At 41.5% G+C, this 18690-nt stretch overlaps 1 protein-coding gene across 2 annotated transcripts in view; it reads right to left on the minus strand.

Moving 5' to 3' along the window:
- Positions 1-16870, minus strand: part of LOC308121028 (mitogen-activated protein kinase kinase kinase kinase 3-like) — a 39226-nt gene extending 22356 nt beyond the window's left edge. For both annotated transcript variants that reach the window (XM_080482049.1, XM_080482048.1), the window contains exons 1-11: positions 16638-16870; positions 2849-2906; positions 2629-2719; positions 2425-2489; positions 2290-2345; positions 1788-1835; positions 1473-1515; positions 1184-1256; positions 516-647; positions 278-340; positions 86-167 (exon numbers count right to left, since the gene is read on the minus strand). In XM_080482049.1, coding sequence (XP_080338175.1) covers positions 86-167; positions 278-340; positions 516-647; positions 1184-1256; positions 1473-1515; positions 1788-1835; positions 2290-2345; positions 2425-2489; positions 2629-2719; positions 2849-2906; positions 16638-16736 — 810 coding nt within the window. In that variant the 5' untranslated portion in view covers positions 16737-16870. The remainder of the gene's footprint in view (positions 1-85; positions 168-277; positions 341-515; positions 648-1183; positions 1257-1472; positions 1516-1787; positions 1836-2289; positions 2346-2424; positions 2490-2628; positions 2720-2848; positions 2907-16637) is intronic.
- Between the last annotated feature and the right edge of the window lie 1820 nt (positions 16871-18690).

Genomic DNA, 18690 nt, shown 5'->3' on the forward strand with positions numbered 1-18690 from the left:
AATTAGAGTATCTTATAAAAAAAACAAAACAAAACATGTTCGCCCATCTGAGTTCAATTCATATCCTCTTATCAGTGTTACTCGCCTGTAGAAGTTTTTCAGCCGTGGGCCTCTTTTTGGGGTTCTTGGTCAGGGCAAGTTTGACAAAATGGTGGAAGTTATTTGTCCTATTTGTCCAGAAGAGGCAGATTAAAAAAAAAGGGAGAAAGGGTTAAAGGGACAAGAAACAAGTCTGATTTTAATTATGTGATCTTAACAGTGTGGTATTACAGCTTACCACTTCAGTTTGTCTTTCAATTTCGGAGGCTGGAAATTACTCTTTGTCATTAAGAACAGAGCCCTGTGGAGGGAAGGGAAACAATGAATGGTGAATAAATGTCTTCTCAACAGTGGTTGAAGGGCCTCATACACACTGTGCACTGAAAATCAACCACAACAGGGCACTGGTGCAGTTTGCAAAGTGCAGGCATTACTACTATTTCATGTCGACAGCAGGTTCGTACACACTCCTCTACCTCATCGGGTGCAGGTCGAACATGGGAGGCTGCAGCTCAGCCAGCTCTATTGCAGTAATGCCCACAGCCCAGATATCACACAGCTGGTTGTATCCTCCTTTCCTCTCGACGGCTGCGACTTCAGGAGCCATCCTGCAGAGAGAGGGAGGGAGAGAGAGAGAGAGAGAGAGAGAGAGAGAGAGAGAGAGAGAGAGAGAGAGAGAGAGAGAGAGAGAGAGAGAGAGAGAGAGAGAGAGAGAGAGAGAGAGAGAGAGAGAGAGAGAAAGAGAGAGAGAAGATGGACAGATGGTGAGACAAAGAAGGAGGGCATGACCAAACAGGAGGACGATTTGTCGTAAAATGTGTGCTCATTTAATACAAAGTTAAATTAGGTTAATTAAACAGCTACATACAAAACTGAATTTGGAAGGTTTTATAGTATTTCCCAGTCGGAATACGACCCTGATATTATCCAAGGTGACATCATGACCTACAAATGCTACTCATTTTTGGTTTGCCAAGGCTTTTTTTTTTTTCTTCCTTCCATGCGGTAATCTGCCCATTTCTCTGTACTTCAGTGGGTAGACTTGCTCTGATGTTTAGGATGTACATCTCCACTCGGCTTCATGATGTTTGTCAGATTTGAAACCTCTGTGTTACCTGCCTGCACAAAATAAACAAAAACTCACCAGTAAGGAGTTCCAATAAAAGATTTCCTCTTTGCTAGAGTCGCTGTGATCTGAGCTGATACACCGAAGTCAGCTGAAGAACAAAAAAGAAGGGCGAGAGATTGAGGACAATGAAAGCGAGATCGCTTGTAGAACAGGAAAGGAGAAAAATAAATAAAATAGAGAGAGCAATAGAGAGCAATAGCAGAAAAAATAACAAAAGGCAGCACTTCATTGGCGCCCCCCCCAAAAAAAGGAATTAAGTATGCGAATGAAGCGTTACAGATTGAATCTTTTGATTCCTCCTCACCTAGTTTAACATAGCCGTTGTCTGTCAGAAGGATGTTGGCTCCCTGTCAGACATAAAAAAAAGAAATCACACATTAAGGGTCCCACTCAAAACAAACACATCTCACTTCATATCTAATTAACTGGAGAAGAATGGCCCCACAAGCAAGCCACTCCTGATTGATCTGATACAGTAAAAATATATTCCTGTTTTTATTGCCACGATACTAAAGTAGATCACAGTATGGCTGCCAACACACCGCAGGTGCACTGGATTCTGATTAATAATATATAAGCCTGCAAGACGAGCATCTGCTCGGGTTTTCACAACGCTTACCTTAATGTCTCTGTGCATTTTGCCTTTATTGTGAAGGTAGTACAAACCCTGCAAGCAGAAATAAAGACAGATTTAATCATATTTTTCTTCACCAGAGCCTTTTGTTATTCACAAAACAAATCTGCAAAAATGATGATTTCTATGAATATTTGAGCTTTGCTCAAGTGTACTCGTACACAGAGCCTCAATAAACTTAAAAACAAACTCTGTTTTGTGTAGTCACACGTTTCTGTTCTGCCGTAAATTCAGGTTTTAGTAGAATCACAGAGAGTGACGGATGTTTGAACCACCACTACTATCACTATGTCTCTGATGGTCGGAGTGAAAGAGGAATGTATACCCGTTTTTAGTCATTTATACATCTCATACACTTCTTATGCAAAGTGATTGCGAAAACATAAAAACAACGTTGGGCGACAATCTGAGGATGGTTTGACTCGACACTAACCGGGTGAAGACTTCTTCACAGAATGACCAACTATAAATGTGCGGCATACACTACCTGCAGGGTCTCCCGTGACATGTAGGCTATCTGTGACTCTGACAAAGGCCCAGTTACTGCAGAGAGAGATACACACCCATCAGTTGAGATCACGACGTGATCGTGCATGTGTGTGTGTGTTTCTGTTGTTCTTACCATGATAGATATCCTGCAGAGAGCCTCCACCACAGTACTCCATACTGATCCATAGCTTGTCTCTCCTGGACAACGTAAAGAGACCCGGTGAGCGAAAACTTCCCTCAGAACCGTCACAAACGTCATCACGGAGAATATCATTGGGCGGGCGTGAAGCAAAAATACAAATATGAAACATCTGACACACTCAGTGCGCGGTCTTACCGGAGATAGCTGCCAAAATAGGCAACAATGTTCGAGTGTTTACAGTCCTTCATCATTATGATCTCCTGCTGGACGACGGCAAAGTCCTCACCTGCAGTGAGCACACATGTTAATGCAGAGATGCTTCAGGATCTAGCAGGACAGTGTCGGTGACTTCAGCAGAAAAAGAGATGAAGGTATGGCGACTAAAGGGAAGAGAAAGAAAGACGGAACAACTCACCCGGTTCCAGTTTGATGACTTTGATAGCGGCCAGCTCTCCCGTGTTTACGTTACGAGCCTAAAAGACATAAAGAAAGGAAAGTGAGTCATCGGAGGCTTTTTAAACAAGCCAACCAACATTCTGCAATGTTGATGAGGCAACAGCTCAGATCTTGAATTGAGAGAGGACGACAAGAGATGGCAATAAAAACAACTTTTCACACGGGACAGCAATAAAAATAAAAACAGCAAAAACTCCTCCGTGAAAAAGCGTCTCGGCTTTTCTAAGCATGAAGCTGAGTGAGTCCATATTTCCTGTTTGTCATAGTGCAGTGGTTTTCAAACATTTTTTCTTAAGATTGCCTCCAAGAATTGCCGGTGAATGCCCACTCCCCAAACTCTGCAATGCCACAGTGAATCAAATACACAAGCTCTCACAAACTTATAGAAGCAGGAGTCTTCAAAAGAGAGAGAGGAAAAAAAAAAAAAAACACAGTCAGCAGTTTCTCCGGTCGGCTCTAGATTCTAGTAAGTGTTTCACCATGCTTTTCTTGACAAGGACAGATCTCATTTTCACAACCTCAGAGCAGGCAGGGCCTCTGATGTTCTCATTTGGGTCTCGGACACAAGCTTATGAAGATAAAAATGATGTCAACGCACATTTCTACGATTACTTGGCTCCATAGTGGAAGTAGGATTTCAGTGTCGTCCTTTAAACGGCTTCTTAATCTCATTCTTGACATTAAAGGGGACATATCATGCTAAATCCACTTTTTAGCCCTTAAATGCATTTTGTTGTATATTTAGAGTGTTTAGAAGTACAGAAAAGTTCAAAGTAGTCTCTTCAGGTGCTCCGTTGATATCTTTATATTCTGTTTTGGTCATATTTTGCGATCGGTTTCGATTTTTCTATTCTCTATTACGTTTTTTGAACAATGACGTCACAGTATTCTCAGTGGAACTGCCAAATTAGGACATCGACATTTCGAGCAATCCGCCATTTTGGTTTCTCGCTGCGATTTTGTAGTCCAACCGAAGTTACGAGAGGATAAGTCGAAATGTTCGGTTGTTGGATGTAGTAACCCACAAGCTTCGTTACACCGTCTCCCAGCATCAGAACCTTTTCGAAGTGCCTGGTTGAGTTTTATTTTTCACAGAAATGTACCCACATCTGTGGGTAAGGTCATTTTTGTGTGCGCGAAGCACTTTAAGGACGACTGCTTCAGCAACCTCCGCCAGTATAAAGAAGGATTTGCCGAAAGACTTCGTCTGATTGAGCGGTCGGTTCCTTCTATCTATGGAGACGACGAACAGAGCACTTCGGCAAGCTGTATATAACGCTAAAAAGTGTGATGATAAGACGTCCCTGTCATTGTTTTGTTAGCATTAGCAGTTGCACCGTCTTCATATGTTAGCGCTGTGTGCTCGTTTTAGATTATAATGTAACTTCTGTGTTAAATAGTCGTTGTAATACAGGCAGTATTGTAGTAGTGGGCATGGATGGAGAAGTTAGTGTAAATATAGTAACACACCATTGCGTTACATCCATATGAAGACGTTGTTCTGTAGGTGCATCATCGTCATTTTCATCTCGCTCCGCCGGGTCCCGACTCTGGCTCCAACATGTATGGCTGGATGGACAAATCTTCCGTTGTTGACATTTTGTAAATAATGTGTGAATATAAAGTTTCTGCGCCGCTAGATAATTGTATCTGTTCTATCAAACTACAAAGATGACCGAACAGGGTGGCGTTGAACCGAGTATCACCTCTGCAACCTGGAGAGGAGGCGGGGTATGAAGTGTCTCATTTGCATTTGAAGAGACCGCCCCAAAACGAGTTGCTCTCAGAAGCGCATCAGAAAAGGGTTGAAAAGGGGCCTGTGGAGCTATAATAATGAGGAATTCAGACCCAAGCATTGCAGTTCCGCGTTGTATAGACCACAACTGTATGATTTATATGTAAAAAGGAAGGATTTAAAAGCATGATATGTCTCCTTTAAAATTCACCCTTTAACTCAATTTAACTCAAATTGGTTTTAATTGCCTTTCTTCATGTTTTTGATCTTTTCCCCTCCTTTATGTCTAATATACACGAATGTGGGAAGGTTTTCTAGTAAGACTACCCAGTAGAAATGCTCTCAAAGTTTTGTTTTAGTAATTTTTTTACGTAAAAATAACAAGCGAATGAAGAAAATACAAATCAGAGAGGCCATTGCTTTCACCCCGCCCTTTTAGATTATAGGTTAACAAATATGTATACATTATTAAAAAAAAAAAGTTTTGGTTTTTTTGGGGACGTGACTCTTGAAATTTCTGGCATCTCTCTTATGCGATAGATTTACTGTTGCCTAAGTTCATATGCTGCCATCTCTGAAACGAGAAGACATTTGGAAGAAAGTCTGAAATCAATTGTGGAAGATTGGTCTGAAATTTAAATGTGGGAGCAAAGTGCTCATTGAACCTCATGTCAGTGCGTTTCATCCCCCCCCCTTTGGACAGAGAGCAGAGATTTTTCGTCCCCAACTCAGGATTTAATATTCTGAATCACTATGAAGTATTTCCAAGCACAACTGGAGTTTACTTCCATGTTTACATGCCAGCGTTAAACTGGAAACAGCATTTTACTTTGAGAAAAGTTTTGCGTTGCGATAGTGATCACAGTCCAGATTGTTCCAGAGAAGGAGACGGAGAGTGGTGCACATTGAGAAAGCTACACTCTGTGGCCAATTAAAGGAACTGCCAAAATGCAACCAAAGTTTGCCAATTGGAGCGTTGTCGTGTAAACAACAGGGCCACCGCCTCTCCTTCTCCAATCGTCAATCGGCACAAACCTACTGAAAACTGACGGTGTACAAAACTGGGAAGTTTGGGATAAATTTAACTCTTAGATCATGCACCATCATGCAGTATAACATGCTGAAGTAACAACTCTAACCTGACACAGGCATATGAACTCGGGTGGAGGGGTGGTGGAGGAATGTATAGACTGGAGCAGGAAATCATGACAACTTCTTCTGCATTCCTCCTGAGTTGGCATCAGTTGGAAAGCAGAGAGGAACTACCTGATACAGTGGTTGACTTTCTATATATAGCGAGCCGTGTTTACTTTTAGCCGCGGTGCTGGTGGAGTGGGAGAGGAATTATATATGAAATCCACATGAATAAAAGATGGACGTCCAGGGGGGCGGGGGGGGGGGGGGGGGGGGTTGCTCAGTGCTGGAGAGTGCAAATCGTGCGACCGAGTGTGACATAGCAGAAGAATGTGTCCAAGAAAAAAAGAGGAGTTATGTAGTAAGTTCTTTCACCATGGAGACACAAAATATGAACTCAATACCATGAAGAGCCAAAGAGTGATGTATTACATCCCCCAACACAAAAGCTCTTGAGGTAAGTTGTACAGTTTCATTATTTCCAATCTTGTTGGCGGGAAAGACATAAACACCCATATCTACCCTTACTCTGGCTGCAGCCAGTCAAGCATATTTATCCAACATTAGAGAAGGAAAAACAGACATTGTACATTCCAGTAGGGTCACTTCACTAAGACATGGTCGCATTGTGAAGCAGCTCTGAATTGAACTCCTTTCCATTCATTTTGATACAATCCCACCAGGGAAAAGGGACTAATAAAGGATTAATATAGGTTGTCAACATGAAAAACATTCATCAAGTCCTATTTAGATCATCTGTGCCTGATGCAGTGATGCATAACAGAGCTGCCAAGTCAGCAGAATCAAGGACAACCACCATGGCCGGGGGGATGGGGGATGGGGGGGGGGGGGGGGGGTTCGCAGTAACATACAGTAACTTCAACAAGACACTGGAGCACAGCCCACACAAGTGCACTGCGGACACACTAAACAGCAACTACAGCAAATAAGAGATAACTACACGACCAAATTTTACTAATGAGGATCACAGCACATGCAAAGAAGAAGAAAAAAAAAAAAACACTTTTAGGAGAAATATTTCTTCCACGGTTTAACAGCGAGTGGAAAAGAAGAGGCAGAGGAGGACTGACCGACACACCAAAACAAAGCCAGGGAATGGGAGGGCGGGAGAGACAAAGACATGCAAAGAGAAAAGACAGAGATAGAAGCAGATTGAGGAGCAGAGACAGTGAATCTTCAGTCAGCAGACAGACCAGAGATGACTCATGTCGCTCAGTGTCACTGTGAGTCGCAACAACAAACTCGATTTCTGTCCGCCTGCCGCCATCAATGAGTTAAAAACATCCCGGCTGGTGTAACCAAGAGCTGCAGGGTGTGATACGTCTCAGAACTGGTTTTGAACAGGCACACAAAAGCGAATAGGCAGACGGGGCTGGTTCAGAGATCAAAAAGAAAATACTATAATGCACAAAAAACTTCAATTTGAGGGACAAAGTCTCATTAAGAAAAAGCTGTAATGTAGTCGTGTGGGAAACGTTCCTGTATTCATTGAAAAGATACTGTACGTCATTGGACAAAGCATGTGCAGGTGAAAAGTGGCCGGGATGGCACATTGTGGTTAAAGCTCTGAGCAGTCAGAGGAATATTTTGTGAGCTTCATGGACAAATGAATGGATCACAACCGCCAACTGTACCATCAGCAGCTCCCAGTCAATTATCTTATAACATTTCAGGGAGAGAGATCCTTCAGCGGATGAGAAATTACTGGACAAAACTCCCGAAACAATCCATCTAAAAGAATCATATTGGATTTGTAGAACTTTTTCCTTGAAGATATTTAATCAACCTGCGATTTTTTTTTCTTTGTTCCAAGAAATTAAAATTTGATGTTTTGTTGCACTGTGGACAAACATGTAAGCCCTAGAATTTCATGATTCTGAAGTACACAAGTAATATTTGTATTCAACAAAAGAAAAATGAAAGCAATTTTGTGTGTGTGTTATAGTTGGAGCACCAGTGGGGGGGGGGGGGGGGGGGGGTTCTCTCTCTCTCTCTCTCTCTCTCTCTCTCTCTCTCTCTCTCTCTCTCTCTCTCTCTCTCTCTCTCTCTCCACCATTTTAAATTTGAACACACATTCTCATATTCGATAGTTTTCCTCCTGAACTAACACACTTTCATGTAAAATCAGCAGCTCGATGCTTCGGCTGAGAGCCGTTCAGCAGTTAAAGCCAGACCCGGGGTGCTAAATAACACAGTAACTAGCCATTTACTGTCCCCGACAAGATTTCTCAAAGAGATTAGACGTGTAAAACGACTCAATTGCCATCTTGCTTCTCTGGCCTTTTAGATAACCAATGCTTTAAAGTGAGGGAAGAACTTCTGCACGTATTCTGTACACAAACTGACATTATGACACTAATAATAGTTTGCGACTTTCTCACACGTTTTTTTCAATTAAAGGGAATAAAACACAAGTTTTACTGTATTCAAGAAGTATCTCTGCAAGTTCATAAAAACTCATGACTACATTTACAACATGCTAAAACGGAACTTTAAGGTCTATTCGGGAACATTTTGTAATGTGGTTTCTTCACAGGGCCCCGCCATCAGCAACCTTTAGCATTTTACAACCCAGTGAGCACATTGCCCCAGTCCCTTTTCCAGAGCAACCGAGTCGGAGCAGCACTTCATCTTGATTCCTCACAAAGCTCTGTGTTCACAACCAAAAGGCTCCAACATTACAGCACATGGCCCCGGGAGGGGAACAGGTGAGCCCCACGCTGAACGCAGTCGAGTGTGCTCAAGTCTCACACCTGTCTTCTACCAAAATATCCACACACTCAAGCGAAACACACAAATCAGCTAAACACATCACATTCACTTCAAAACAGCAAACAGCTTCTTCCACTGAGAAATATCTGATAAGAAAGTTATCTAATCCAGCGTTTAGTATCTAAATCCCCTTCGTAAGGGTTCACTTTCACACCAGCTCTGTTTTGATTCGGACCCGAGTTCGCTTCTCTTTTTTCTTCCCCAGAGCTACCCCTTATACGTCGCGAGTCACGGATATCGATGTAACGTTGTTGGATTTTTTATTTTTTTTTAACCTAATCCGACCGATTGAATACCCCAGTGTCACCATCTTCTCACTGAATAACCTAAAAACAGCATCGTTATTGTGGGAAGCAGCAAGCAACCGGAAGTATCGTGTTCTGACCATATATCAATCTGCTACTTCTGATTTAAACGGTTAGCGTTGTCCATTTAATACCCAAAATGCATTGCGCTCCAAGTCCCGTCCTCCAATACATCCGCTGGAAAGTCTGCAAATAATTCACTTGTAAGTGAACCAAGACCCACATTTTCAAGTGAACCAGAGTTCCCTTGTTTGATCCAGATCAGAGTTCAGGGGAGCATTCACACATGACCAAATGAAGTAGACTTTCCCAGAAAAGTCTCCGAAGTGAACTCTGGTCCAGATCAAACAGGGCTGGCGTGAACGCGCCCTAAGAGTGTCACTTCCTGGGATGAAGCCTGTTTGACCTGTGATAAACGGGAACACTATACGCAAAGCATTTTTTCAGTAAAGTTGTCCGTATTCTTGATTATCATGAGTTATATTACAGTGCATTTTATTCACAAAAAACGGGAAAACTTCATACAAAGAAGCAGATTAGTATATGCAAGTCACTGAAACAGTCATAAAACATCTACCTGTAGTTAAAAACACCCTGTTTTCACGAACATGTCTTGCAGTATTACAATGGTACTTGATGTTTGATGACATGTCCATTATCGATTCGACTTCTACAGACCTTGGTATTTATTGTTGGCCTGTGAAGTCAAATACCACACACTTCCCACACTGCTGTTACCCCGACCCACCCAAGGAGCGTTCATGTATATGCAGTAAGTGCAGCTGCAGTTTCACAGGAATGAAATAAACCTTGAATTCTTCAAACCAGAAACTTTCCTGCTCCCGTTTGACTGGAATTAAACAATCATTTAGCTCACATTAAGCTTGAGCAATTCAAACTATCACATGAGCACACAATCCCCAAATAGGATTTGACACTTGTGCGACAACGGTGCCAAGACTTACTGCAGTCTCAAGTCTGAACTTGTTCAGTATCATGGCCGAGGTTTCTCCATCGATAGTCTTTTTTTTTTTCATTGTTTAGCAATGAAGGAGCTCAAGTTTGCCAAAAATGTCACTCTCAAAGTGGAATTAAAATGATTTACTTCGGATGGAGACAACACCGTCATGCAAAACTCGTACCTCATCAAATACACTCTCCTGTGCAACTTCTTTGCCTCAAACTGACTAAAACTGTTTTCAAAGTAAATCTAAAACACCCAGGTAATATGATTAAAAGTTGATCTATTCCTGCATAAATACAGAGCAATCGGTATAAAACGGGATGAGGTGGTCTGCGCATGCTGCAGAGCTGCACGCCAAATTGAAGAGCAAATAAAAAGGTAAACTCAAAAGTAAGAAACTGACTGAAACCACGGTGGATACTGGTGAACAGTCCTGGATTTATAGACATTACACTACATCTGTTACCTTCCCAGCTCACTATTGTGGTCTGTCATGTTATTGGTCAATCAGATGTTGCCCAATACTAACATTGCCTGTCTATATCTGCTTATGATTGCAGAGGACAGACGACAAACAACAAATCAATTAGTTATAAAACTTATCAAATATTCCAGTAAAGCCTTGTAAACTCAACATTTCAACCCTGAAATAAATATAGATTTGGATCTAAACTATCACATGAAACAGACACAAAGCTTATGTGTAGCTTATTTAAAAATCGATGGGACTGACAGGAGCAGCTCCTCGAGGTCAGAGGAGTTAAACCCTGCTGGGCGGGAGCTTTTCCACTTCAAATGCAGCAGCACAAATGTGTTTGTTTGTGTGCGAGTGGTGGTGGTGGGGGGGGGGTGCACAGACCTCCTCACCTGTCACACCATAACGCCTTTTGTGTTGAGTTGCCCCTTAAACAGCCGTCGCATCAGTCGACTGCAGACAGTCTAACCCAGAAGTTCCAATAACAGATATTTATCATTCCAAATTTAACGAAAATGCAGAAACACAATGTATGAACCTTTATCGGTGTGGTTTACCTTCAAATACTTGTTCCCTGAGGTTTTTATTTACGGGTAGAGTGCACTGAGCAGGATAATCGCTTGTGTTTCTGTCTGTGTGGAGTTGGGATTATATATCACCTCCAATTAGACTTCAAGTACATCAGTAACAAATATCAGACTGAATTTAGACAGAAATAACTATGATGGACTTGTGAAATAAAGGTTAAAGTTCAGTCTATATACATGTATTAACACTAACACTGTACTTTACTAGAAAATAAATATGTATATCATTGAGCAACATCAACACAGCGGCCAAACTTAATACCAGACATCCTCAATGTGCTCTGCTATTTTCACTGGCACATCTGGTTTGGGCTCCTGTCATTAACTACAGGGTGACTGTGCAAGTTATCAAGACGTCGGCGTGCCAGTGGCACCGGGACAAATTCCTGCACCGCACACCAAATGTACTTGGAGAGCAGGAACTAAAGTACCGGGACGGGCGCTAAATTTCCGATCTCCATGTGAGGCCAGAGACGAGTTCGGGAACCTTTTTTTTTTTTTTTTGGGCTTCAAAGCGTTTGTGTGCGCGGTCTGTGAACGCACCGTGGAGGGCAAACAACAGGAGGAACAGTGACAAAAACAGGATGGTTGCAGACCTGCAGCTTTAAGTGCACCTTCACAGCCATCTGTGTCTGCTGTGCCTGTGATGATACAATAATTGTGTTGTGTGTGTGTTACTGGAACTCTCAGCGTCTTCCTCTGCCGGACTACTGTGAAACAATGGGACACACACACACACACACACACACACACACACACACACACACACACACACACACACACACACACACACACACACACACACACACACACACACACACACACACACACACACACACACACACACACACACACACACACACACACACACACACACACACACACACACACACACACACACACACACACACACACACACAGGAAGTGAGGATTGCTGCATTCCTGGACCAATGCTGCCCAGCTGTGGCGCGCACACGCGCACACTTAAATGTTCATTGAGTAAAGTGATTAGATTTACATGGACCAAGAAGATCATCCAATTCTGTCTAATCTAAAAACTGAAACACCAAAGAGAATATAATATCTTGAAAAGCCGACTCCTGCATCAACAAGATGTGCTTTGCTACCGTCATTTTCCACAAAACACTGTGTTTTTGGAGTGCCACGTGAGTAGGAATTAATCTGATGTGCCGTTTACATGGAATCTGATTGGATCACAAACTGGCTTACACCGCTTCCTCCGATCTGATTGGAATTTTAATCAAACGGGGCCAATTTAATCAGACGTTGATGACTAGTGTCCCCTCCATTTTGTGTTTTTCACCAAAATACCATCCGCTTTTACTGTCAGATTTTCCAGTTTTTTGTGGAAACGGCTCGCCGAATCATTAACAAAAAGTCATAGCACACTATTCCAAAAAATTTCCAGATGTTTTGATGTGCTTTTTAAGTACATGATCCCATTAACTAGCTATGCGCCGAAAATCTGGCGGAAGAAAAATATATAAAAAAAATAATTTTAAACGGGCACATAGGATAGAGTAATCTTTGCACCTTGCCTCTTAAAGAGGCAGGCACACAGATTAAAAGTAGAGAGTAGTAAAAAAAATTACTACAATCATTATTTCTTAGCGATGATCATGTCAATCTTTATATAATAAAATGCACCCACAGAGCAACATAAATCCCAGTTCACGCTTCATGGTGAGTTCAATAACGAGCCAGATATCGAGCATGTTCCTACTGCCACAGCAATCGATCCGTCATCAATGATCACTATCCAGTGTAAGGACCCTCACATGCCTCTGCTGTTTCCAACTGATCCTACAACCATCCGTCGCCTCATTATAACGAGCAAGTCAAACACCACAAGCCATCCTGTGTATTGATAAATACTCTATCTTCACAAGCACATGGAGTCGGGCTGCCTGTTAGAGCGATACCTTTGAAGTGGGTTTTCAGAGCTTCACATTAAGCCGATACCTGCAATTTTTTGAAGTTAATCTGAAACAGGCAAAATAACAAAGTGGTACTGCGAAAGAAGAGCATACCCGTTTTTCTAGTACACCCAGTGAGAGAAAGTTGGCTTCTCCCCACTGTTTGGTTTGTGGCATCACACACCACTTAACATAAGGTTAAATGTAAGCGAGCTCTCAGCTGGTGTCACATTACAGCAATGCTGAACATTTTATTGCTTTCCACAGGCATTTTCCAGCAACTGAACAGTTAAAAACACTTACTAGTGTCACCTTTTATACGACAATAATAGGATGGCTTATTTCAGTAATAACACTGTAAATCACATGTCCTAGCAGCCAGTAGTCAAAAGATTAGAAATCTCTCTCAGAACGCAACTTTCAGGCTGGTAATTATTTAGTTAATGATCTGTCCAGTCCAAGGATTACTGTTTAAGTGATGAAGCAGCAAAAGTTACAACCTTAAGCGATTGTTCACGGTTCTGTTTGATCCAGACCAGAGCTCTCTTCAGGGAAAAACCGTTTTGTTTGGGGCAGGTAAAACATCCCACAAACTCTGAACCGGATCGAACAAGCGATCTCAGGTCCCCTTGAAATGTTAGGCCACGCTATGCTTGCAAACGATCGTTCTAGCGGGCGGGTTGAGAAGACGTGACGTAGTGCGCAATGCATCGTGGGTAGTAAACAAACAAAGCTAACTGCGCAAATCAGAAGAAGCGGACAGAAAAAAAAAAAAGTTTGGAAATATCTTGGGGGCAGACGCTGTAGTAGTGAGGAAGAAGAAATGAGAAAGGCGCTCATTTATATTTGGTCTGAAGACTAAATATCATTTCATAAAGTGCTTGAGCTTCTTTGACCAAAAACAAAAGGAAACATCAGGAGTTGTCATGATTTGCAGGTTATTATGAAATATCTTCACTGGTCCTTCCCACATGAAAATAAATTGAGCTTCATGTGACCCCTGAAGTGACACTTCTGGTCTAAACCAACAGTCCACAACTAGAAAACATCCAATTTAATATCACAGAGGACTAAAAAGCAAAAAAATATTCACATTTATAGCAATCAGACATCGTTTTGCTTATAAAAGTAATCATTTACCGTATATTAATTGCCATTAAAACAGTAATTAGCAAGTAATTTTCGATCAATCCATTGTTATTGGTTCCTATTTGAAAATGACAGCAATAACAGGTTGCACTGTTTGTTTTTATTGCATGAGGGCTGTTTGCAATGGTTATTCCCTCCTCACCTAACCTGCAGGGGCAAATAAAGAGTTCCAATATTCCGGGTTGAAATAGAGCATTTTGACTCCACTGAATAATCTAATTAAGGTTGTTTTTATTGTATTGGCCAGGTTTTTAACAACGTCCTGAGGGAAATATCTGAATCTCTGGAATCATTTTTGGTATGAAACAATGCGAGTTTATTGACATCACTTATCTGCATGCAGTAATGGCATCTTTAAAAAAAAAAAAAAAAGCAGGTTCCTTCCCATCAAAATTCGGAGATGTCTGTATTACCATGCAATCACATTCCTTTGACCGTGTGGTCAGAAAGCCCCGTCTCGCAATCGGCCGACCCTCCTCCCTCCTTCGGTTTCTGATAGATACCGATAGAGAGAACCAGGAGGGAAATGGAGGAGAAAACGAGTTTGGAGAGTTCATGTTTTGTGTCCTGCTCAAACATTCCTATCCAAGCCCTTTTTCACACAGTGGTAGGAACCAAATATAGGCATCAATGAGGTTTACCAAAGTGCTCCGGTGCTTGGAAGCACATCCTTTAATCCAGAGGTTTCTGGTTGAAGCGATGTCCTCTAGAAACCCCCTGTGAACTCAAGCACAAGCTACATAGAAATGTTTCCGCAATCATCATCTGCAACTCGCAAGAAAATACAAGCTTGTTAATGTTATCTTGTCGTGTTTATGGTGGATGATTAAATTACTTTTATCCCCTGTAATTTTTTATTTTTTTTGAAAGTCATTAGTATATATTAATGGACTGTTTGTGACAGACCTGGCAGGCAGGGTCTCTCTGGGCTGCCCTGTTCAAAATATTCTGTCGGCTCTGTCAGTACACAACAAAGTTGAATTAAAATCTTAACAAGATTGACTGCGAGTGGAAGGAATACCATAACGATACACAAATGATGAAATATTCTGAGATTGTATTATCTGGGATTACAACTAGTTTTAACAACTTTCTAAGTGAGGTTATCTAAACTTCACTGAGCCTGATTGAAAGCGTTCGATGGACCTCAAGTCTTCCAAATGCCTCTCTCTCTCTCTCACACAACACAACAGAGGGACAGCTACACAAACAACTGTAGAGCTCAACTTGTATAACCTGACCGAGACATAAAGAGCGCTGACATCAAATCCACCAGGTATATAACTATTAATGTGGATGTATGTTATGCTTTCTTTCCTTGTGGACTGGCAGCCTAGTTCAGCTGCATCTGTAATGACGAACTGAGGCTTTATAATGGCCTCATCCCACTTTTGTTTTCTTATCCTGCACCTTTCTTTAAAAAAAAAAAAAAAAAAAAAAAAAAAAAAAAAAGGTTTTCTGCAACACCTTCCTCTTTGCATGATATCTGATGACCTGCTCGCTTTTCTTGACTAAAGGTGCAAGATATGATTACTATGTCATGGTTCCAGTTGCTCTGCGAGGCATGTAATAATAAACGTGCTGATACTCGATGGGACTTCGCTGCTCGTCTGGAGCTTCCTTCCAGTTCAGGATCCCAGGCCTGACGTGTGAGAGAGGGCCGATCAAACACAGCGGTAACGCAAACCAACCACGCAAACTCTGCACAGACACGGGCACTCGGGCTGCGACACCTGACGTGGTTAAAAAGATGATTTATAAATAAAGAGAATCGTTGTGATGTGGGTGTTGTTGACGCTGGAGCCGCGTTAGCCGGAGTCTTCCTCCAAGCAGGCAGCTGTCAATCTGTCTGGGCTTCACTCCACTTCTTTTTTTTTATTATTTTATTTTTTTTTATTTAATTTAAACACGTTTAGCCAAAACCTCTGCAAAATCACGATACGTTGGAAAGCCAATAGGTCATTTGTGTGTCCCCGTGCAGGAAGTATCTCACTGCCCGTTGATATTTTGTCACCATCTTCCGAACGCCTGGTTAGCATCTTGATGCTAACTTGGTTACGAGCTAGCGAGCTGGACGTCTATTATCGGACAACGTAGTGCTCTCCTTTAACAACCAACGGAGCATTTATAATTCCCCCCCAAAATAATTATATGATAACCACAGCTAAGGGTGTATGAATGCACACATCGCCAGTGTTCCCTTGTCATTTGCAATGACTGTTAACTCAAAAAACACAATGTAAATACGATTTCGGCACGACGAATCTGCGTCCGACAAGAGAATAGCAATAATCGTTTGTTACAGGTTGAAAAATAGTCACTGTAATCTCATAATCTGGTTTAAAAGCGTTGTATAGACAACCAGCAAACAATGGAAGAGCAAGGCCAAAACAACAAACAGCCATAAACAACAGTCAAGTAGAGCCTTCTGTGTTTGTCCGATAATGGAATTATAATGTGCGCATCAGAATAAAGAATGCACCAGCAGATGTGAGTACAAACTCGCAGCCAGGACGCTTTGTTGAGAAAAAACAGCTTACGGAGTTGTTTTGGACTCCCAGCCAAACAATAACGAAACAAGTGAGAGCATAAACACGCTATTGGTGTGCGAACCACTCCGCGTCCGACAATGGAACCCGGCGGCAGCCTTCCCCTCTATGCAGTTTTACCTTGTACACATCTCCGTACGTGCCGCTTCCTATCCGCTGGATCAGCTCGAAATCCTCCTGCGGATTCCGCCGGGACAGGTCGACACTGGAGTTCATCATTTCCACTGCCGCTTACGGCGCCGGTAGCGCTCGGTAGACGGACCCCGACGACGTATGGAGAGAAATATCTAAGGAAAAACATACGGCGTCAGAAAATCCCAGCCCGAGTCCACTGTAGCTCCAACATGGCTTCCACTGCGGACGGCGCATGCGCACTGGAAACGATGGCGTAGCCTCTCCATGGAGTATGACAGAGAGATGGAGCTTCTGAATACACACTCATTTCAGCTTTTAATCACGTTGTTTTAACAGTAAAAACACTGAAAAAAAAATCTTAATCAATCATTTTTATTATTTATGCAGTTAAAAAAAAAATAAACACCAACTATAAGCAATTTATGCCCCATTATGACCCATTCTTCTACTCTGGATGAATACAAATCAAACCATGGGTTCTAATCTGAGTTTAGAGTTATGGGTGAAAGGAAACGTATGAAAACACTAAGCCCCGTGTGGGCTTGTCTGGCCCCTCAATGTAAAACTGGGCTAAGTAGGGCTAAACATTGGCAGATGGCAACATTGTGATTCAGCTGATGTGGTTTGTGTTGCAGGCAGAACAAGAGTCCCACCACTTGAAACTTTCCACAAGGCATTTTGTTTAATCCTTTACAGTATGGCTCAGAATTTCGCATTCAAATAAAAGTAAAATTCAGTCACAAGTATTACAAAATGGTTAACAGTAACTGGTGTGTCAAGCGCTTTTTTGACGATGCAATGACACTGGTATCATCAGTCATTTCTATAAATATTATTTTGCTCCTGCAAGATGTTGGAGCCTTTCTCGGCCTCCAACATCCTTTACTGATTCATCTTGAGATCCTATGATTTTTCTACTCCCTCACTGTATGTTTTATTACTGTATGTTTATTTAAAGATCCCATATCGATGTTACCCCCCCTAACAAATTTAAACCCAACATCTCCCTACTCTGCTCTTTCCGCAAAAACAAAACAAAACACATTGACAACTTGTTTTATGATTGTGCACATTCACAAGAGTTTTGGATGAATACATCTCTTCTACGAACAATAGTTTCGACAGATAAAGATATGGTTTTGTTTCTAAAGTGTAATTCAACATTTTGAATTTAGCTGAGATACTGCAAATCACCATATTTATAAAATTATTTTTTTTGACAATCCAGACTAAACATTAAGCTATTTTGTGTTGATCTAAAATAAAAACACAAAAAAAGAATATGTGAAATATTAAGAAATATCCTTGAACATTAAAATTAACTAAATTAGGACAAAAAAAGAAGGCAGCATTTTGTTTGTAAGGGAGCAACGTTATCCCATGTGTTGTTTAGTGTTCACACAATGTTTGTGAAACCTGCATAATCTTCTGTAAAGAAAATCACAAAAACAGTATAAGAAACACCTGCAGCAGGTGGCGAGTCCACCATCAGACACTGTTTACACTGATAATAAATAGGCTGTATTAAAAAACAAAACTGGAAATCATCTGTTATCCATGCTGCTTTCTGAAAGGAGCTACAGATTTTTTAAATCTCCCAAAATAGAATAAAAACAGTCTTTACTCTCACTCGAGAAAACTCACCCCACCGGCTACACAAGACTGTTTTAGCTCGAGACGTTTCTGAAATAATGATAGTTTCTTCTATTCTGTCCTAATCTAATGTGCACACACAGAGATAATAACAGACACATTAGAATAACCAGATTTTTGGGGGGGATGAAAACACTGAAGCACGCAACAGTCAGCAGTTTTGAACCAGCGACGTTCCTCCACGTGACGCAACAGGGCCAACCGCTGCGCCACAATTCAAACTAGTTAGAAATTAAAAACTAGACCAAAAATTACAAGATCACTGCTAAAAGCAGAGCCGCCAATCTGTTTTAAGATCTGAGATAAATTTGTGTTACAAAAGGTTTACATAATAAACTGAAGAAGAGGAGCTGGCGGCTGAGAAGAAAGGTCAGTAGAACAAATG

This window comes from Lipophrys pholis (assembly GCF_963383615.2).
Source record: "Lipophrys pholis genome assembly, chromosome: 15".
NCBI lineage: Eukaryota > Metazoa > Chordata > Actinopteri > Blenniiformes > Blenniidae > Lipophrys > Lipophrys pholis.